This window comes from Hoplias malabaricus, chromosome Y (genome assembly GCF_029633855.1).
Source record: "Hoplias malabaricus isolate fHopMal1 chromosome Y, fHopMal1.hap1, whole genome shotgun sequence".
Classification (NCBI taxonomy): domain Eukaryota; kingdom Metazoa; phylum Chordata; class Actinopteri; order Characiformes; family Erythrinidae; genus Hoplias; species Hoplias malabaricus.
This window is the reverse complement of record NC_089820.1, coordinates 71,844,303-71,867,183: the sequence shown is the minus strand read 5'-3', so window position 1 is coordinate 71,867,183 and position 22,881 is coordinate 71,844,303. Positions and strand designations below refer to the sequence as shown.

At 41.6% G+C, this 22,881-nt stretch overlaps 1 protein-coding gene across 4 annotated transcripts; it reads right to left on the bottom strand.

Annotated features, from left to right (window-relative positions):
- Positions 1 to 2,285: 2,285 nt before the first annotated feature.
- On the bottom strand, positions 2,286 to 21,737 carry LOC136679144 (G-protein coupled receptor 55-like). Of its 4 annotated transcripts, none has more exons than XM_066657471.1 (2): positions 21,262 to 21,737; positions 2,286 to 3,633 (listed from the first exon to the last, which is right to left on the bottom strand). In XM_066657471.1, the coding sequence occupies exon 2, from the start codon at positions 3,586 to 3,588 to the stop codon at positions 2,512 to 2,514; it is 1,077 nt and encodes a 358-aa protein (XP_066513568.1). In that variant the 5' UTR covers positions 3,589 to 3,633; positions 21,262 to 21,737; the 3' UTR covers positions 2,286 to 2,511. The 4 variants fall into 4 exon arrangements, with proteins under 4 accessions (XP_066513568.1, XP_066513567.1, XP_066513570.1 ...); XM_066657470.1 differs by lacking the exon at positions 21,262 to 21,737 and adding an exon at positions 20,623 to 20,651; XM_066657473.1 differs by lacking the exon at positions 21,262 to 21,737 and adding an exon at positions 4,829 to 4,844.
- Between the last annotated feature and the right edge of the window lie 1,144 nt (positions 21,738 to 22,881).

Here is a 22,881-nt window from a genome sequence, read left to right as displayed (position 1 = left end):
AAATATTCAAAAACTTAAATGTTAAAATGTTATCTTGTTGGTTTCTGGTAAATGAGTTGCTTTAATGTCACCTCAACACAGTGCTGCAGTTTTGTAGCTTAGTATGAACAGAAATTTCAGGTTTTCCATAATCATGCATACATGGTCAGCAACTGACAAGATTATTACTATTTGTTATTTTGGGAACAATGCGAACGCAACCCTGAGAAAATCTGCTGACCTGAGAGGCTTGTGCCAAAATTGATTACAAAACTTGGGCACAAATCTTAGAGAGCACACGCAGAACTCAGAGCATTTTACATTTGAGATGGACTTTTGAGAGTTTCTTTTTGACACAAATCTGATCCCATATTATACAGCCAGCCACGGGACAGACAAATGACGAGCAGTTTGCTTGTATTTTGGCCATGGATGCTGTATTGAGTTGGACAGATCTCGCGGTCAAAGCTAGAACAGCATGCTAATTCTTAGCATCTAGCACCCCAAAAATCCCTGTGCCTCCTCCCTCATTTTTAATCTGGATATGATGAAAAAACCTTTTAAATCCCCTGGTGATAAAGCTGGAAGAGCATGCTAAATATTAGTTGTTTTTTTAACCCTAAGGTGCACCTCACTACAAGGAAAAAAATAGGTTTTTGATGGATAAAATTGTACAAGTGATGCTAGAAATAGTTGAAATAGTTTTTCAACTGTTTTTGGTGTGTACAACAGGCAGAAAATTCAGCCTCTGATCAACAAGCCCAGGTCAGATAATAGAACCCAGAGTTCAACAGGTGAGGCAGTGATTAACAGTCCTGCTTCACACAGCTGGAACAAAGCCAGATGTTGTTAGCTGTATCTCAGCCTAACAGGTAATAAACACATTTCTCTTTTCCTGTCCTGTGGCCTAGCTTTAGAGCTGATAATAGTTTATAAAATTATTGGTTTCATTTGGTCTTTGATGAATTATTATTTCTCTGTGCTTTTAATTTTTTTTTTTTTTTTTAATTTTTAAACAGCAAAACTTTGTTTTCTTATGTATTAACTAACCTGACCTGGAGGTTGAGGGTTCAAGTCCCGCTCTGGGTGACTATCTGTGAGGAATTTGGTGTGTTTTCCCCTTGTCCACATGGGTTTCCCTCCTACAGTCCAAAAAAGTGGGTAGTTGGATTGGCGACTCAAAAAGTGTCCCTAGGTGTGAGTTTGTAAATGAATGTGTGACTGTGTGTCACTCTGTGAAGGACTGGGGCGCCAGTCCTTCACAGAGTGACACACAGTCACACATTCATTCACAAACTCACACCTAGGGACACTTTTTTTTTTCCCCTTTGAAAAAAGTTTGGACACTCCTGGTGTAGACTGTGTGTAGAATGTATAGAGTGGGGATCAGAGGAGGGGATGGAGCATCAGACGCTGGGGCTTGGGGATGTCCCTGTAATATAAAATTAAGCTGAGCAAACACATTACTTTTGATCACATCTTCCACTGGTTCGTACACATGAATCAGGAAATGGCTCATGAAGCAGTGTCGTTTTGAGAGTGGTGCTTTGAGAGAGTTTAAAAAATGTCGTTTTGAGAGTGTCATTTTGAGAATGTCGGTTTGAGAGTGTCATTTTGAGAATGTCGGTTTGAGAGTGTCATTTTGAGAATGTCGGTTTGAGAGTGTCATTTTAGAAGAATGGTTTGAGTGTGTTTTTGAGAGTGTTGGTTTGAGGGTGTTATGAAAGTTTTGTTTTGAGAGTGAACACTGGGTCAAGCGCGATTGCAGTGTCTCATCAGGACACTACAGAAACGTCAAGCTCTGATTAAAATCCTGATATTGAAGTTTCTCTATGCAGTTACAATAATGGTTTTAATCTGTGTGATGTATAAATAAAGCAAACTTAATCTTTTAAATAATGATTATTTGCCAATCTTTTCTTGACACTTTCCTCTGAAAGTTCTGCTGTTCTTTACATTAATAAGCCATGGTGTATCTTTGATAAAAATCAGTATAAAATCACTACTTCAACTTTGTACAGGTTTGAGATATTTACAGACAGCATGGGAAGGTGGGGGTGGCTTTATTACAGAAGGGGTCAAGATGTTTTTCCTGTGTCAGAGAAAAGGAAATATTTCTTTGAAAAAATCTTGAAAAAATGTCCTTCCTCAGTCTTTATACTGATCACTGCAGCTCTGAGAATAAAGAAAACAGTAGGGAGCCTATTACAGAAAATTGTGGAACCCCAGAGATTATAATTAGAGTTTATGAACAAACCCACTCACTTTATAACCACAAAAAAAAAAACATATTTTTATTTGTTAAGAGAACTTGAAGGAACAGTATACAAAAAAGCTAGATTCACTTTTACTTTAATTTAGAGAAACATTTTCAGTGTTCACAGGTGAATTGTGAATAGATCTCAGAAAGGTTTCAGAGTTTGGCACTGATTCAGTTCTGCAACGGAACCTCAATCTGGATCTGTCCAGAAAAGACCACATTCCTGACTTCCCTGGTATATCACGTGTGCACATGTGCGTTTGTGTATGTAGCTATAGTGGGATATCCTGTGTGTCATGTACATATTGCGTGTTTTGTGCGTGTTTTTGTGGGTCTGTAAGGATGTCCTGTGTGTTTTGTGTGTGTTTTTTTGGCTCTGCGAAGATGTTCTCTGTGCTTTGTGTGTGTATTTGTGGCTGTTGGAAGATGTCTCTTGTGTGTATGGAGGATTTGAGTTCTATCTTGGCTGTGTGGAGGTTCTCTTTTAAGATGAAATAGTAGCAGGCTGCATCTGCAAGGCAGTTCACACTGCTCACACACAGGCTGCTGTGGACAAAATGTCGCAGGGGGTGGGGATAGTCTGAGCACAACACTCTGTTGGACTCAGCACAGGGCCCGTTGTTGCTGGTCTTGTAGTGGAAGTACAGCAGTGCCGCAATATGGTAAGGGGTAAAACAGATGAGGAACACCAGCAGGTTGCTGAGGACAATCTTAACGCTTTTGTTTTTGCGCAGTTTCGGGTCATTGGATTTTCGTCTGCGTAGTTCTCTGAGGATCCGTACGACCTCAACAGAGCAGAACACCATCACTGCAGCACTACAACAGAACACAGTCTCCATGGACACCACAATCCAGCGGTTCTCCCAGGTGTCATTGGAGAAGTTCTGGAAGCAGTAGGAGTTGTTCTTATGGTGCAGGCCATAGACAGGGTAACTGCAGGAGAACACCAGGACCCAGATCACAGAACACACAGCTGTAGCTTTGCAGGGTGTTCGCAGGCGTCTTGCGGCGAAGGGGAAGCGCAGGGAAATATAGCGATCGGCTGCGATGCACACGCTCAGAAAAATACTCCCGTAAATGTTAACATAAAGTAGGCTCTCCAGCAGGGAGCAGAAGTGTCGGCCCAACTTCCATTGCGAGTTGTAGGCGTGGATTTTAAACGGCAGTGACAGCAGCAGCAGCGTGTCATTGATGATGAGATTCAGCAGAAAAATGGTGGACACTCTCCAGCGCCGCAATCTACGCAACTCCCAAAGAGCCGCCAGGTTCAGAGGAATCCCCAGGGTCAACACAGGCAGATACACCAACCACTGCATAAAGCACACCCAGTCAGAACAGCTACCAGACATTCTCCCCTCCTCTGCATTCACTTCCACGTGGCACACAGACGCATCCTGCATAACAGGGAAAACACCGTTAGCTCCCACTCTTGCTTCTTTATGTCCTTTCTCACTCTTTCTGTAAAACTGGAGGTGTGTGTTTCCTGTTACGGTACAAAAGACGCAGGAGGTTCTTTTACTGATGATGGGCAGTGTTTCCTATCACTGCCCCAGATATTTAATGACAACAGCTGAAAGAAAGGATTTCCAATGTTTTAAACATTTTGACTGTTTATAGTGGAACACTTTAAAACAGAGCAACTGGTAACTATGAACTCTTCACTCTTATTTTACCTCTAGAAATTTTTCACATATTCGAAATGTGTTTATATTTACCATTGGAAGAAAATTTTGGAAATATGTTTGAGCTTTTGTCGTTAAAGGTTCAGTGGAGTTAACACAGGAGATAGTCCTGATTTACTGCAGTTTAGAGAATGGCGGTGTGTCTGTGAGACATAGTTCGAATGACAGGTCAGAATTTCCCAGATACACCCTCAGAGTAATGAATTAAATTGTAACAGTTACAACATTTTAAAGGTTTTAAAAATGAATGGCAACTCAGAGTGGTTGGTTCTCACCATCTTTGAGAAAGAGCCTGCAGACCATACACTCACACATTGTTTCTCTAGCTCTCTTTTTCACACTGTCTCTCTCTCTCACACACACTCTTACTTGCACGCACGAACGCACACACACACACACACACAAATACTGTCTCTCCTGCAAACACACACACAACACACACACACACACACACACACACAAACTGTATGCAAATATAGTGCATGCCTTCAGTCCAAACCACACGGCATCATGGGTAAAGATTGGAAAGGACATAAACTGATTGTAATAATGATTACAAAACAGAAATGACATTACTCACGCAAACACACACATATGCTCCAGGGTAACTCTCTCTGCCAAAAGATTCAATGTGTTCTGTTTGTTTAAATAAGAAATTAAATTTAATGAAAGTTAAAATCACTTTATTATTCTTTTTTCTATTTCTATATAAACCTTAAAAATAAATCTTTAATTATTAAAATCCCTGAGAATTGTTTTATTAACTACATTAAGTTTAAACTGAATTCACTTAAGTTTGCAGTCAGAGAAATCAACTTATTTTTTAAGTGTTTGTATTTTTTTAAATTAAAGGCATATATGCTAAAACATAAACTCAATATATTTAGAACATCAAAAGATTACTTACCGCAACTGCACCAACACACACACATAGAGAGAGAGAGAGAGAGAGAGAGAGAGAGAGAACACACAAGGAACAGAGGAAGAGAGAGAGACAAAGAACAGAGAGAGTGAGGCGGGGGGTATATTTCCTCTGTGAGTGGATGGTTTCGTCACACCTTGACCTGTTTTTTCTGCAGAAAGCTGCTGTGATGAAAACGTTTCTGTTTAACACCAACGCCAACATCAGAAACACTTTCAAACATAAAAACAGGCTAAGAGGCTAACTGCTGCTGCACTGCATGCACTCCCCCCGTATTACAGTTTAATACAGTGTAATATGGACTCCCCCCATATTACAGTTTTTCCTCAGTCGCTTTGGAGCATTTCTAGAATCATTTATATTTGCACAACATTGTGTGCATTTCTCAAAAAATTTGAGACCACAAAAATTTGAGACAAACAACACCACAAAATGGATTACTGACAAATGCCTGTAACTTGCTCAAAATATTTAGTTCATGTCCCAGAATGAAGTATTTATACCAATGAACATGTCAGTGTCATCAGAAGACAAGACAAAACTTTGTTTCAGTGTTTACGAAAATATGTTTCATAAATATATTTTTAACCACATTGTCAGTCTGTCAGTAACCCTGTATGTGTTTTCTGAATGTTTTGATGACAGTGAAAATGCACTAGGCTGCACTTATTTGAAGTACATGAAAAAATAAAAATTAGAAAAATTATTACTGTATGTGTGAAGAAACTGGACAAGATTCATATTCATGCTGTTTACTGTTACAGTTTTTCTCAGTTGTTTTAGAGCATTTCTCAAATCATATTGGCACAACATTATGTGCATTTCTCAAAAAATTTCGTACAAACAGCACCACGCCCTGGATTACTGGCAAATACCTATAACTTGCTCAGAATCCTTAGTTCAGGTCTCAAAATGAAGTTTTTATGTCAATGAACATATCAGTATCATCAGAATGACAGAATGACAAGACCTTGTGTCGTTGATTATAAACAGGACAGTCAAAATGTTTATCCACGTTGTCAGTATATCAGTAACTCTGTACATTTTTTCTGTTTCTCATTTGACAATGTTTTTGTATGTGTGAAATTTACTGAAAGAGACTGGACGAGATTTGCATTCATGCTCTTTACTGTTGGTCAATGACAGACCATGTCATTTTTTTTTCAGAACAGAAAGACAAAGCTGTTTAGCACACATGATGAAAAAATCTGACAAATCAGAAATATAAACATGAGAAACAGCCTTTAGGCAGAGACACATAGGTCTGCATGGAGAATTACACTGGAGTCTTTCTAGACCTCCTGACACTCCTGTCTGTTGGGCCACAGATTCTCATCAATATCACATCTGATATCTTCACTTGCAATGCAGCAGGGAACAAATCTTTTTGAATGTCTTATCCAGTCTCAATAGGCATCAGCTGTGATGTTCTCACATGCTGCATCCATAACAACCAGCAAGGTCATCTGAGTATGTGTCTGTCATCTTACTTATTTTGGTCTGTTGACCCTCTGGTAATTTCATTGTTCTTCTATTGTCAGAAACTCTGTGTTGTGCTCTGTCTATATATGATTTGCAATTGAAGGTTCCTGAGATGCACCTCTGAGCTATTTTAGAGGACTAGTGGATGAACTCTCCCCTTTATCAGTGAAAGTCATGGTTCACCTGAGAGCTACTCATCAGTTCAGTAGACATTTACCTTCAATGTCAGAATTATACAGAAATGTAAACATATGCTTTTTAAAAAATAGCTCATGACAGCTGGATCATCTTTTCTGAGTGTACTAACTTATGCAATGAACTAGTGCCTGGATATTTTGAGGTGCTGAACTGTTCAACAGAGAACCAGTCTAATACATTCTGACCAGCATGATAAAAGCAACTGATAATGAAAGTCAGGACCTGATTCTCCAAGTCAAACCCCTCTTGAGTTGAGTCCTAATTTAAAATCTTTTGTTTTCTTTTTGAGGCCATTAAACTAACCTTTTTGTCAGACCACTCGTCTGACTTTCCTAAAAGGACCAAATGATCAAAGCAAAAGGAAGTCTATACCCCCCAAAACCATTGAACAGGACTCCAATCTATATTCATGAATACAGAACTTCACTCACAGGACACCTGGTGACTTGTCACCTAGGAGTATACCAGGCTGATCCTCACCATTGTTATGTAAAGATTCAATCAAGACAGTTCCCGTCTTTCTGACCAACTTAAAACTGTGTAATTCTTACACTTCAGCATTAAAAAGAAAAGAAATCTCGTGTTCTAGAAGGAATACCTGTTACATCATAACACAGAGACTTTACGTGACACTTAAAATGACACCAAACATGAGCAGAAATCTACAGGAGATCCTAAATAAACTTTCTAGAATGACTGCAACCACATGGAAAGAATGCGCCCCCTCAGTGGCCGCCTTAAGCTACAACGCCACGCGACATCAAAGAAGTCCTTTGTTCTGGCATCTGTGGCAATTCGTTCCTACAATGTAACCTTGTCAATCCAGGTGGTAAAGTGTTACAGACATACTGTTCTTGAAATCGCTGATATAATCCAACCTGGATTTGTAAAGATGAATGTTTTATTTCCACAGGCAACACTCAGTTGAATGAATAAGCGAATGAACCCTAGGTGCTTTTTTTAACATGACATTGAAATAAATCCTTCCCTTATTTCATGTATTATTCTGTATTTGGGTTAAAACTGTTTGTGTATATGCTATGTACAACACTCTAATAACACATCAAGAGAAATACCAAGTTACTAAGAAACATATTTTATCATGAAGACAAACAGACAAATAATCAATGACTTGGTCTAAAAGATTTCTCTGGGTGGCTCCAGCAAAATCACTGGAGGTCGGAGGTAAAATCAATCGGGGGTACTGGAGAAGAGAGTCCAACTGATAATTGAACCTCGGATCCAGGAGGAACAATGCAGTCTCCGCCCCGGTCATGGAACACAGGACCAGCTCTATACCCTCGCTAGGTTCTTGGAGGGTGCATGGGAGTTTACTCAACCAGTCTACATGTGTTTTGTGGATCTGGAGAAGGCATTCAACCGTGTCCCTCTTGATATTCTGTGGGGGTGCTCTGGGAGTATGGGTTATTGGGCTCTTTGCTACGAGCTATCCAGTCCCTATATAAACAGAGCAGGAGTCTGGTTCGTATGGCTGGCAGTAAGTCCGACTGGTTTCCAGTCAGAGTTGGACTCAGTCAGGGCTGCCCATTTTCATTGATATTCTAATTTTATGACCAGCACCTGTAGAATGAAAGATGCAGCAACTGATATCACAGCTCTACATTGTCAATGTTTTGTAAACATCCAAAAAAGTTGGGACACTAAACAAATTGTGAATAAATACTGAATGCAATGATGTGGAGATGGCAAATGTCAATTTTTTATTCGTAATAGAACATAGATGACAGATAAAAAGTTTCATCTGAGTAAATGTAACATTTTAAAAGAAAAATATGTTGATTCAAAATTTCACAGTGTCAACAAATCCCAAAAAAGTTGGGACAAGTAGCAATAAGTGCCTGGAAAAAGGAAATTGAGCATATAACGAACAGCTGGAAGACCAATTAACACTAATTAGGTAAATTGACAACATGATTGGGTATAAAAAGAACTTCTCAGAGTGTCAGGGTCTCTCTGAAGCCAAGATGGTAAGAGGATCACCCATTCCACCATTGTTGCGTAGAAAGATAGTGCAGCAATACCAGAATGGTGTTACCCAGCATAAAATAGCAAAGACTTTTAAGTTATCATCATCAACCGTGCATAACATCATCAAAAGATTCAGAGAATCTGGAACAATTGCTGTGCGTAAGGGTCAAGGCCGTAAAACTCTTCTGGATGCTCGTGATCTCCGGGCCCTTAAACGTCACTGCACCTCAAACAAGAATGCCACTGTCAAGGAAATAACAGAATGGGCTCAGGAATACTTCCAGAAAGCATTGTCAGTGAACACAATCCACCGTGCCATCCGCCGTTGCCAGCTGAAACTCTACAGTGCAAAGAGGAAGCCATTTCTAAGCAAGCTCCACAAGCTCAGACGTTTGCACTGGGCCAGGGGTCTTTTAAAATGGAGTGTGGCAAAATGGAAGACTGCTCTGTGGTCAGATGAGTCACGATTTGAAGTTCATTATGGAACACTGGGACGCCATGTCATCCGGACCAGAGAGGACAAGGATAACCCAAGTTGTTATGAACGCTTGTGGCATGGGCAGCTTGCATGTCTGGAAAGGCACCATTAATGCAGAGAACTATGTTCAGGTTCTAGAACAACATATGCTCCCATCTAGACGTCATCTCTTTCAGGGAAGACCCTGCATTTTTCAACAAGATAATGCCAGACCACATTCTGCAGCAATCACAATATCATGGCTACATAGGAGATCCGGGTACTGAAATGGCCAGCCTGCAGTCCAGATCTTTCACCTATAGGGAACATTTGGCGCATCATAAAGTGGAAGGTGCAACAAAGAAGGCCCAAGACGATTGAACAGTTAGAGGCCTGTATTAGACATGAATGAGAGAGCATTCCTATTTCTAAACTTGAGAAACTGGTCTCCTCTGTCCCCAGACGTCTGTTGAGTGTTGTAAGAAGAAGGGGGGATGCCACACAGTGGTAAAAAATGGCCTTGTGCCAACTTTTTTGGGATTTGTTGACGCCATGAAATTTTGAATCAACATATTTTTCCCTTAAAATGATTCATTATCTCAGTTTAAACTTTTGATCTGTGATTTGTGTTCTATTCTGAATAAAATATTAGATGTTGGCACCTCCACATAATCCATTCAGTTTTTGTTCACAATTTGTTTAGTGTCCCAACTTCTTTGGAATCCGGTTTGTATTTAAACTGTTCAGTTTCCACTAAATACTAATATTTTCTACAACTTTTATTGAGTTTAAATACATCTAAAAGCAGAGAAAGAGACACAAAGAGAGACTTAGAGAAAAAGAGAGAGAGAGTGAGAGAGGCTCTTTATGAGTTAAACTGTCAACAGTGCCTGCAGGTGTGCAGACTTGTGGCATGTACACACAAACTTGAAAACAAAACAAACCACAGAGCACTGTACAAAGGCGGGCGGAAAGAACAGAGTTACATAAGCAGAGAGATAGAGACGGCTAGAAAATTAGATATAGATGGACTGATAGATTGTTGGTGGAGTATAGTTTGAATCTGAGTTTGTGATACACTGGAGGGCCAGAGGCTGTAGATTTACATCACTGTTGTTTTTGCCAGTTTACTGCTCATTCATTGGCACATTATGTTCTTATTGTATAAACCTATTAAATACTTTATAAAACCCAACGCTCTGTCAACGCAGTAAAGAGGAGACATAGCTCACCACTTTGTGCAAAATTTGTAAAGAATTATCCAAGAGTTCATCATCTCTACTAATAATTCCAAAGGTTTCAGGTAATTCACCATCTAATGGATCATCTCCCCAACCTGTCATCAGTGAAAAGCCAACATTTGTCGTAGTGTGGATGGGTCATCACAAAACTGCAGTGCCTAATCTTCTCAATACCCAAACACTTTTGGAGTGAGTTGCAGGAGTCAGGTTCTAAAAGGATTTCTGCAAAATACATTCATGTTTAAAACACTGTAAATCTTTTTTTTTTTAATAAAGTTTCATGATAATGAACACATCACAGATTCCTGTCTTCATTACTGTTAACAATGAGGACATAAATTACTGACAATTTTATCAAATACAGAACAGGTAAAATCTGGAACAGCCAACAGTTTTTTTTTTTTTTAATTTTCTCAGCCCTCTGTTTTGACTCAGTGTGAAAGCAAACAGAGTTACTGTAGTTAATGCACCTGAGCTAACTGCCAGAGGTAAAGATGTTTGGGTGATTATTTGTTGTATTATTATTAATAATACTCTAGATTATTTATTTATTTATTTATTACTGCTCTGTCTGAAATGCATGTATGTGTGTTTACAATATTTTACTTCACACACAAACAAACACATGCATTTTTGAGTACTGATTGTTCACCAGTTAATCAGAAACAAATGTGCAACTACTAAAGAGAAAATACAGGGAAGTATTTCATTATAATTACAAATTATTACTGATAAAGAGAAAGGGTAGAGGGAAAATGATGACAGTTCTCCACGTCACATCTCAGTAGACCAGAAAACAAAATAAACCAACAAAAAGAAAATCATTTAACTAGAAAATCTCCAGTGAATACTTCATCCAAGAAATGATCAATTCAAAATGGTTTAATGGTCTAAGAGGTAGTGAATCTTTACAATAGAATTGTATTTGACCACCAAAAAATAGCAACCAGCTAGAATACCACAGCAACATGAGCCCTGTGGCTCCTGTAATCACTGTAACTGAATGTAACTGTAAATATGACTGTAACTGTAGTTACTGTACTTTAAATAACTCTAAATGCAACTCTAAATGTAACGATAACTGTAATAACACCGTAATTCCATTAACTATCTAGCGGGGGAAAGTTCATGAACAAATTTAGAATTTGGTTTGTCTCATATTGCTAACATTGTTGCAACATTACCTTATATTCTTATTAATAGCCATAAGGTTATATTAGTATAACCACAAAAAAATGACCACATCAAATAATTCTTAAAACCTTAAAGGACTGTCAATATATTTTTAGACTACTACCTTAAAGGTCCATCTTAAAATCTAACTTTAAATGACCACTGTAAAAACCATTTATACAATATTTGTATGAAAACCATAACTTGAAATTGGTCCCAAATTTGACAGGATGGGGCCTAGTATACCCAGGTGTCAGCATCTGAAATCCTGTGGTTATAGAATGAAAATGGACAGAGTTAGAGCAGTTTGAAATTTGGCGCAATGCATTCCTATGGGAAAAATTCCCAATTTGGAAGCTTGTATTCTGAAATCCATAAGTCAGATCGCTGTACAAAAACCATACCCCACACTGAAAATCGAATGACATTGTACGAGAAAGAACTTTTGGCAATCGATTTGATGCAAGAACAGTGCAGACTGAGCATGATTTTTTTGTGTTATGGCACAAACATAAAAAAAAATATAAAGGTGTGCTCATTGAAGTCTATGGGGCCTGGGACCCTCCCTAGTGCTGAACTGTCACGCCCAAAGGTGACACCTCGCCTCTGTTCCTGTGTTGGCGGTGACCTCCGCCGCTCCTGTCCCTGTGAAGGCGGCATCCGCCGCTCCTGTTCCCGCAAAGGAGGCGAGCGAGATTATCCAGGCCGCTCCAGATTCAGCGAGGGCGGCGATCCAGGCCGCTCTGGATTCAGTGAGAGCGGCGATCCAGGCTGCTTCGGATCCAGCTAGGGCAGCGATCCAGGCCACTCCTGTTCCCGAGATGGCGACAACCTCCGCCGCTTCAGTTCCAGTAATGGTGGCGAACTCAGCCGCTCCTGTCCCAGAGAAGGCAACTTCCTCAGCTGCTCCTGTCCCAGAGAAGGCGTCTTCCTCAGCCACTCCTGTCCTAGAGAAGGCGGCTTCCTCAGCCGCCCCTGTCTCTGCACCCGTATCTGTGGCCCTGGCCACTTCAGTTCATGTCAGTAGATCAGCCCCAAGGACTTCGGGGCCAATCCCTAGAGCTGTACCCAGGCTGGCTTCTCGGACAGCCCCACAGACTTTTGCCAGTCTTGGGCACCCTCCAGTTTTGGTTCCCCTGTCTGTCCCTGTCTTGGATCCTGTTTCTCTCCATATCCCAGTACTTGTGTCTGCCTTTGTCTCTGTCCCAGTCCTTGTCACTGTGTTCGTGTAAGTACCTGGGAACGTCCTGGTCCCTGTTCCCCTGCCAAGTCCTGTCCAGTCCCTGTTTCAGTCCAGTGTCTTGTCTCCTGTCTCGTCTCCCGTCCAGTCCCATTACCCAGCCTCAGTCCTGTCACCTGTCCTACCTCAAGTCCAGTCCCCAGTCTCTAATCATGTCCATTCCCCGTATCCATCCATCCGTCCAGCACCCTGTCCTGTTCTCTGTCCAGTCACATGCTCCTGTCCAGTCTTCCGTTCCTGGTCCTGTTTTGTCCCCAGTCTTGTCTCCATTTTCTAAATCTGTTCAATCTCAGTCCCCATCTAGTGTCCAGTCAAATGTCCAGTCTCATGTCTCCACTCCCATCCTGTCTAATCCTCTCCTGTTTCTGTCGTGTCCTGAGTCCTGTAGGTTCATTGTCTTGTTTTCCATGCTCTCTCCTGCACCAGATCCTGGGGGGTCTAGGTGTACGCGCCCTGGGGGTGGCGCGTTCAGGAGGGGGCATCTGTCACGCCCTTGTCCTGTCATGTATGTTTTCCCCACCATGTGCTCACTTAGCACATGGCTCTGTTTGTTATTGTCCGTGTCTCCGCCCTAGTCACGCCTTTGTTCCACCTCCTTGTCAGTGTCATTTGTAACCCTGCCCCCTCGTTATCTGTTTCAGGTGTCCCTTGTCTGTGTGGTGTATTTAAGTTCCCTTGTCTCTCACCCTCGTGTTGGACATTCCACATTCGCTGGTCTGATTGTCTTGTCTGTTCCTCATCCTCCTCCCTATCAAGTTGGTTTGTGTCTCTCTAGTTTGTTTCTCTGGTCTGTTAGTGTTTCCTTTCCTGTGCTTTGTGTACTTTTGTGGTTTCTGTCTGTAGTCTGTTAGCTCTCTCTGTTCAGGTCTCTGTATAAGCTCTCTTTGTCAAGGTTTATCTCTTTAGCTATCTCTGTCCAAGTCTCCCTGCCTAGCTCTTTCTTTGTCTAAGTATGCTGTTGTGAGATCATTTCTGTCTTGTTATCTTTTGTTTAAATAAAAGTATACTGTGTTTTAGCAAGTGTGTCCACCTCCGTCAGTCCGCCTGCCTGACAGTTATTTAAAAATGTTTTAATATTTATAGGTTTTAGAGAGTTGAAATTTAGAGAATTCCACTTAAAAAAAGCCCACCTTTAGAAACATTTATTTAAATTAGACTTCCACTTTACATAAATGACAACTTCAAATAACCCTTAAAACCTCAAAAAGACCACCAATACATTTTGATTGCCCCCTTTAAAAATTCCACCTTAAGAAACCATAATTTTATTAAGACATCTACATTATAAACAACAATGTTGTTTCGATTTCCACCTTAAAGATGACCTTTAAAATCTTAGACTGTCTATATATTTTTGTGTCCCTCACACCCCTCCCCCTCCCTTTCTTTCTCTCTCACACACACGCATGTAGGGCAGAGAGATTCAGAATTCAATAAATTCCTATGGGGTTACAAACTCATGTAGCTTTGAAATTTTTCCTGTTAATTTGTTAACAAAACATACCATAGCAACAAGGACACTCTGGGGATCAATCTGGTGTAAACATTTTTCAGTCTGAGCAATAATTGATCATGCTATAACGAGTTAATTACAGAACAAGTTTTTGAAACTGCGCGCTGAGCCGCTCTGAAATACATTCAAATCTATGGGAGCCAAAACCCTCCTTAGTGCCGAACAAAAATTCATAACTCGTATTTTCAGAAACCATATTTTCAAATGTTCTCACAGGTGCTAGAAAAGGGAAATTTATGTATTTCAAATTTAAACAAAGTATCTAGGTGAAAGTATAAGGAAGTTATGGGGAAATATTTGGCTGAAAATGGAATAGCTCTAGGGATTGATTTGGTGTAAAACTTTTGTAACTCAGAAAATGTATTTTCAAAAGATTTCAAATATGTAGGTGCTAGAAAGGGAAATTTCTGTACCATTTAGAATTTAAATTAAGTCTCTAGGTGAAAGTTTAAGGATGTTATGGGGAAATGTTCAGCTGAAAAGTGATAAAAGGCCTCTTGCTATCCCCCTTAGTAATTCACTGCCCCTACAGCTTTCTATTGCCCACTACATCTCTGCATGGATTATTACTACCCCCTACAGATCTCCACTGCCTCTACATCTCTACACAGGCTCATACAGCTATCCACAGGTTCTTGCAGCTCTCCACTGTCTCCTACATCTCTCCATGGGCTCTTACAGCTATCCATTGCACCTTACAGTCCTCCACTGTTCCTCCAGCTCTCCACTGCCCCAAAACCTTTCCATGGGTTCTTACAGCTTTGCACTGCCCCCTGGAGTTCTCCACTCAATACTACTAATCTTCTTACTACCCTAAATATATATCTGCAGTGCCCCTTACACCTCTTCATAGGTTCTTACAGGTCTCCACTGCCCCCTGCAGATTTTCACTGACCCCTACACCTCTAAAAGGGCCCTTACAGTCCTCCAGTGCCCCCTGCAGCTCTCCACTGCCCCTAGATCTCTCCACATGCTCTTACAGTTATCCACTGCCCCCTACAGCCCTCCACTGCCCCTTACATGTGTTCATTACACCTGACAGTCCTGCACTGTAAGTACAGCTCTCCCTACATTTCTCCACTGGTTTATACAGCTTCCACCTGCAGCTCTCCACTGCCCCCTACATCTTTCTGCAGGCTCTTACAGATATCCACTGCCCCTTACATCTCTCCAATGCACCCTAAAAATCTCCACATCCCTGTAAATCTTTACAAAGTCTCTTACATCTCTATACTGCCCTCTACATCTCTCCACCTTTGCACCTCTCCACTGGCCCCTACACCTCTCCATTGACCCTACATTTCTCCATGGGTTCTTATAGTTCTGCACTGCCTCCTACAGCTCTCCATTGGCCTTTGCAGCTCTCCACAGGATATTACAGCTATCCAGATTGTAAACAGACTGGGTATTTCACACTACACAAAGGTTTTTGTCAATTTTAACACACTACATGACCCCAAATTTCCCAACCAAATACAAAACTCGGGTTTCCTAGGAGATACAGATAAATATGGATGTATAAGTCTCAGTGGTTATTGCTTGTGCTGCTGTTTATATACATTCACAAAGAAAAAAACAGGTCGTGGATGTGAAGACTTAGTCAGGGCAGTCTCTACACACTGCAGCAGGAGCTGGAGTTAGAATACCGTTGGAATAAAGGCTGTGTTTTGTGGCTCACTATGTTTTCCTACAAGTAATACTCATTATTTGGGGACATGTACATCCTGCGACTGGTCTGAAATGCCATTTCGAGGCAAAATTATTTAGAATCGGACTAAAAGTCATGTAGTGTAACCCCAGCCTAAGGCATGCCAAAGAACACTGACTTCATTCAAGCAAAGAAGCACGCTAACACAGGTCAGCACCAGTCCTTAAGGTGCATTTCACAAGTGTAAAAAGCCGTTCAGTCAGGTTATACCATGTCTTCCTATTTGTACTTGTTATTGCATTGTGGAAATCTATATTTTTTCATGGCTCTTAAACTTAAATTTTTTTAATTTGCAGTTAATTAAAAGTAAATGTTGTTAATTCAAGCTTATTATCTTATTAGCAATACTTAAAAAAAATAAAATCTTTAGCAATATAAATATCTGGATTTATAAGAATCTGTTTACTAGTTAAGATAGATAGAGTTGGTATCAATACTCTGTAGTGGCAGATACTTCAACATGAAATATCTATATTGGAAGGGAAAAAGTGATATTGGTTGCTTCCTTAGCTTTTACAGCCATTCACCGCTCCCCTATATCTCTCCACTTCCCAGTAAATCTCTCCAGAGGCTCATACATCTACACTGCCCCTTACATCTCTCTACTGCCCTCTACATCTCTCCACTGCTCCCTACATCTCTCCACTGCCCCTATCTCTCTCCATGGGTTCTTACAGCTCTGCATTGCCTCTTGGAGCTCTCTGCTGCACCCTACATCCCTCCACAGGCTCTATTCACTGTCAGCTACAGCCTTCCACTGCCCCTACAGCTCTTCACTTCCACATACATCTCTCCAAGGGTTCTTAAAGCTCTCCACTGCCCCCTGCATCTCTCCACTGCCCCCTACATCTCTCCATGGGATTGTAAAACTCTCCACTGCCCCCTACATTTCTCCAAGGGCTCTTACAGTTCTTCACTGCCCCCTGCATCTTTCCACTGTTCCTACAACTGTCCATGGGGTCTTACAACTCTTCACTGCCCCCTGAAGCACTCCAGTTCCCTTACATCTCTCCATAGCCTCTTACAGCTATCAACTGCCCCCACAGCTCTCCAGTGCCCCTTACAGGTCTCCATTACCACCTACATCATATATCTCTCCATGGACTCTTACAGCTATCTACTGCCCCCTACATCTGTCCACTTCCGCGTAAATTTTTACACAGGCTCTCTACATTGCCCCTTACAGCTCTCCACTGCCAGTGCAGCCTTCCATAGCACCCTATATTTTTCCACAGGTTCATAAAGTTTTCCACAGACCCCTGCAGCTCACCACTGCCTCCTACATCTCTCCACAGAAGTTACAGCTATCCACTGCCCCCTATATTTCTACACTGGCTCTTAAAGGGGTCCACTACCCCTACATCTCTCCACAGGCTATGCACTGCCCCTACAGCCCTCCTTTGCCGTTATTGCTCTGCACAGCCCCCTGCAGCTGTCTACTGCCCCCTGCAGTTATCCACTGCCCATACATCTTACCATGGTCTCTTGCAACTATCCACTGTACCCTCTCTCTCCAGGCCCTATAGCTCTCCACTTCCCTCTACAGCCCTCCACTGCCAGTACAGCTCTCCATTGCCTCTTACAGCCCTCCACTGCCCCCTAGACCTCTCCAAGGGCTGTACAGCTATCGACTGCCCCCTACATCACTTCACTGCCCCGTACATCTCCCCACAGACTCTTATAGCTCTCCACTGCCCTCTAGATTTCTCCATTGCCCCTCACTGCCACCTACAGGTGCTGGTAATAAAAGAAGTATATCATGAAAGAAGTGAAAATTGTATATTATACTCATTCATTACACACAGACTGATATTTCAAGTGTTTATTTCTTTTAATTTGGTGATTATATCTGACAACTAATGAAAAACCCCAATTTCAGAATCTCAGAAAATTAGAATATTGTGAAAAGGTTCAATATTGAAGACACCTGGTGCCACACTCTAATCAGATAATTAACTCAAAACACCTGCAAAGGCCTTTAAATGGTCTCTCACTTCTGACTTGACAGTTGTCCAAAAGACGACCATTGACACCTTATACACGGGTTTCAGCATCGCATTCCTTGTGTCAAGCCACTCTTGAACAAGAGACAGCATCAGAAGCGTCTTGCACCTGGGCTAAAGACAAAAAGGACTGGACTGCTGCTGAGTGGTCCAAATTTATGTTCTCTGATGAATGTAAATTTGGCATTTCCTTTGGAAATCAAGGTCCGGAGGAAGAGAGGAGAGGCACAGAATCCATGTTGCTTGAGGTCCAGTGTAAAGTTTCCACAGTCAGCGATGGCTTGGGGTACCATGTCATCTGCATGTGTTTGTCCACTGTTTGTTCTGAGGTCCAAGGTCAATGAAGCTATCTACTAGGAAGTTTTAGAGCACTTCATGCTTCCTGTTGCTGACCAGCTTTATGGAGATGCAGATTTCATTTTCCAACAGGACTTGGCACCTGCACACTGTGCCAAAGCTACCAGTACCTGGTTTAAGGACCATAGTATCCCTGTTCTTAATTGGCCAGCAAACACATCTGACCTTAACCCCATAGACAATCTATGGGGTATTTTTTAGAGGAAGATGCAATACGCCAGACCCAACAATGCAGAAGAGCTGAAGGCCACTATCAGAGCAACCTGGGCTCTCATAACACCTGAGTAGTGCCACAGACTGATCAACTCCATGCCATGGCACATTGCTGCAATAATTCAGCCAAAAGGAGCCCCAACTAATTATCGAGTGCTGTACATGCTCATACTTTTCATTTGGCCAGCATTTCTAAAAACCTTTTTTTTTTTTGTAATATTCTAATTTTCTGAGATACTGAATTTGAGGTTTTCATTAGTTGTCAGTTATAATTATCAAATTAAAAGAAATAAACACTTGAAATATATCAGGCTGTGTGAAATGAATGAGTATAATATACAAGTTTAACTTTTTGAATGGAATTACTGAAATAAATTAACTTTTTCATTATATTCTAATTTTATGACAAGCACCTGTGCATTTCTACATGAATACTTAAAGCTTTCCACAGCCCCCTGCAGCTCTCAACTGACCCCTAAACCTCTCCAAGGGGTTATGCACTGCCCCCTACATCTCTCCATGGGTTCTTACAGCTCCCCACAGCCCCTGCCACTCTCCACTGCCTGTTACAGGTCTCCATGGGTTCTTATAATTAACCACTACCTCCTACATCTATCCACTGTCTCTTACAGTTATCCACTGACCCCTACAGCCCTGCTCTGCACCTACATCTCTCCACTGCCTCATACAATACTCCACTGTCCCCTGTATCGATCCACTGCCCCTACATGTCTCCACAGGCTCTTACAGCTGTTCACTGCACCTTACAGCCCTACACTTCCCCTACAGCTCTACACTGGCCCTAAAACTGTCCACAGGTTCCTACAGCTCTCCACTACCCCCTGCATCTCTCCACTGCCCATACAGTTCTCCATTGCTTCCTACAGCACTCCAGTGCCAGAACAGTTCTTCACTGCACCTTACAGCCCTCCACTGCCCCTTCATGGTAATAATCATTTCTTCATGATTATTTACAGTTGTTCACTGCCCCCTAGAACTCTGCACTGGCTCTTACAGCCCTCCACTGCCCCCTATATTTATCCACTGGCTCTTACAGCCCTCCACTGCCTGCTATATTAATCCACTGGCTCTAATAGCTCTCCCCTGCCCCCTATCAACTTCCAAAGGCAGAGGGGATCCATGGTCTGGGACAACTGGCTGGAGGAGTAAACAGGTTTTAACAGAGAAACATGAAAGGTTGGGGCTATGCGATAATGGGCAGGTGATTACAGATGATAAAACACAGGGTCGCCCTACTTGACAATCTTAAATGATCCACGTTGGGCAACATGTTGGCTTAGTGGTTAGCACGTTTGCCTCTCAGCGCTGGGATCTTGGGGTCAAGTTCTATCTGAGTGGAGCTTCCATGTTCTCTCTGTTTCTGTGTGGGTTTCCTCTGGGGTCTCTGGTTTCCTCCCACAGTCCAAAAACATGGAGGTTAGGTGAATTGGCTTCTCTCATAAATGTCCTGGTGTGTATGTGAATAAATGTCTGTATGTGTGAGTGAATGTGTATGTGCCCAAATTGGCGCTCTATCTTAGGTGAAACCCTAGTGCCTGATGCAGTCCTCCAGGTGAACAGTTGTTCCTGGTCAATAAAAACCTGGACATTAAATAAATTAAGTTCCTGGACATATAAAAAATGTAATTAATAAAAACAATAAATCTGGGATTAAGCTTTTTGCATGGGGTCTTCAACCTGAGATCTTTAGGAGACAGTCATACCAGTTGTCCAGGGGTATACTGAGGACAGACTCTGCAGCAACAATCTGCTTAGATCTTCTGCCTCCTAACAGCCCTTAGTAAATCTACATGTGTGGTTTCCCAGGTTTGTTCGGTTCTCCTAAACCAATCATTCACTTCAGGAACATCTGTAGGCTCTCCTGACCAAGAAAAGAAAGGTTGTTGATAGCCAAGTATACACGGGAAGGGAGAGAGACCCACAGATGAATGAAACAAAGAGTTTTGTGATATTCAGCCCATGGTAGATGCGATTCCAATCATGCCAACATTACTACAGTATGAGTGAAGGAATCGGCCTATTTCCTGATTTAAGCATTCAACCTGTCTAGTGGACTGTGGTTGATAGCCAGATGTTAGACTAACTGATATATTCAACATGGAACAAAAAGACAGCCATACTTGGGAGGTGAACTCTGCCCCAGTCTGAAACAATATCCTCAGGAAGACCATTAAATTTGAATACCTTTTGAAAGAGAGCCTCAGCCATTTCCATTGCTGTGGTTAAGTTGGGGAGAGGAATAAGTCAACAGCCCTTAGAGAAACAATCAATGGCAACCAGAACAGTGTTTTTTCCTTGGGAGGGTGGCAGGTCCATGACAAAATCCACAGCAATATGAGACCATGGCCGTTGTGGAATTGGAAGCAGTCGTAGTAATCCTGCTGGAAGTTGTCTAGATGTTTTACTCAGGGCACTAACAATACAGTTCTTAACAAAGGTCTCAACATCATCAACAACTGTAGGCCACCAATATTTATTTCTTACTGGGTTAATGTTTGTTGACTACCTGGGTGTCCTGAACTGGGGGAGGAATGAATCATCTCAAGCAAGGTAGCTCAAAGGGAAAAGGGTACATATGTTCAATTTCTGGGATATTCTCAATTAAAAGGTGAATCAGAGCTTCAGATCATCAAAAGCATCCTGGGCTGAAGAGTCCCAAACTAGAGTTTTGGTATTGCCTTTGAGGAATGAAGTAAGTGGGGCAGCTACAGTGCTAAACTTTCTAATAAATCTGTAAAAGTTGGTGTGATGAGGTCAGTGAATTAGACCCATCACCAAGACTGGAATATACATTAAGGAATGTATATTGGTATTATTACTTACCTTGTGTTTCAGTTCCTGTTCCTAGGGGAATGGCAGCGAATTTCCTGTCTCTCTTTGTGCTAGCCGAATGGCCCACGGTGAGGTATAGAGAGGGGGAGGGAAGAGCTGGATTCAGGAACCTGTGAAAGGGAAAAAGCAAATAAGTAAAACTATTAACAAACTATGTTCATAGATAAACACTTACCAGTGAAGCTGGAATGAGATGTGCTGGGGATATCTGTTAATGGTTATATTGAAGGGAATAAATATCTTCCTGTGAGTAACTTTCTTACCCCTTTGCCAGAGTTGGGTTAGTCCAATTAAGAGAGGGGTGGGTCTAAGTTCCTAAAAGGAGGGGGATTTGGCTGCAGTAGCCAGGTGAAGGTAGAGGGAACTGCAGTACGGACAAACTATGTCTGTGTAGGTCTAACGCGCTCTTTTTATTTTATTTTCTTTTCATTTCTTTTCACCAAATATTCATAGTGGCTGGTAGCAGTAATGAATGTTGTTTTCCACTCATCTCCCTCCTGTATGCAAGCCAGGTTGTATGCACTCAATAGATCTAGTTTGGTGAATATGGTGTCCTGACGGAGTTGTTCTAAAGCACTAGGAACAAGGAAAAGTGGGTAGTGATTTTTAATAGTAATGGCATTCAACTCATGGTAGTCAATACAGGGCCTGAATCTGCCATCATTTCTCCCAACAAAAAAGAAACCTGCTGCAGCTGGGGAAGTGGAAAGAAGCATATAACCAAGTTGAAGAGCCTCAGGGATGTAATCCTCCATGGCCTGTGATTCATGGATAGAAAGAGGACCCTACTCTTGGCAGGTGTGTTTCCAGGTATCAGGTCAATGGCACAATCTCATGGTCTGTGTGGGTAGACTAGAAGTTTGTTTTTTACTAAACACAAGGGAAAATTTGAGTATTCAGAAGGTAAGGAGATGGGATGTGAAGTGATAGGGCTTTCAGCATTTGTGGTTAAACAAGGTGTGGCCAGACAATGCCCTTGACATGTACCCCACCTGGTTATGTTCCCAGTGGCCCAAGACAGGGGGGGATTATGTTGTATTAACCAAAATAACCCCAGCACTAGGGAATTCTCTGCAGAATAAATTATATAAAAGGAAATTGTTTCTGTTTGAAGAATGCCTATAGTGAATTTGAGTGGAATTGTGACTTCATTAACCATACCATCAAATCCTTTAATATAATGGTACTTGAAGTGTTCTCTCCCACAGTACAGACACAATCCTTCACAAACTGTTGTCTTTCCTCTGAAGAATATTTTGCCCTTCATACTTACATGGCCTCAGGTTCTGTAGAAGTATTAGTATTTGAGACTCAGGTTTGGGGAAGTTTATGCTGTTTCTGCTCTCGAGGACTCGTTCAAGCTCATATGGTATATTGTCGCTAAGTCCATCCCATGCAAACTCTGCTGCTAGTGTTCTGAATGTGAGTGAATGTTTTGTTGTCCTGCTTTAAGGTTAGCAACTGTTCCCCAGGGTCCTTGCCTATGCTAGAATGTTCAAAAATTCTTAAAACCAGGTTCAGAAAACCAGGGCAAACGTATCAAAAAAGTGCAAGAGCAAAAGACCATCCAAAAATCAGACAAAGGGTTCTAAATGAGAGCTGGCGGCGTGT

Coding starts and splice junctions, on each gene's coding strand:
- LOC136679144 (XM_066657470.1), bottom strand. CDS start 20,646: ATGGCTGAGGCTCTCTTTCAAAAG. Junction 3,634..20,622: donor CTGAGGCTCTCTTTCAAAAG/GTATTCAAATTT, acceptor CCTGTTATGCAG/GATGCGTCTGTGTGCCACGT.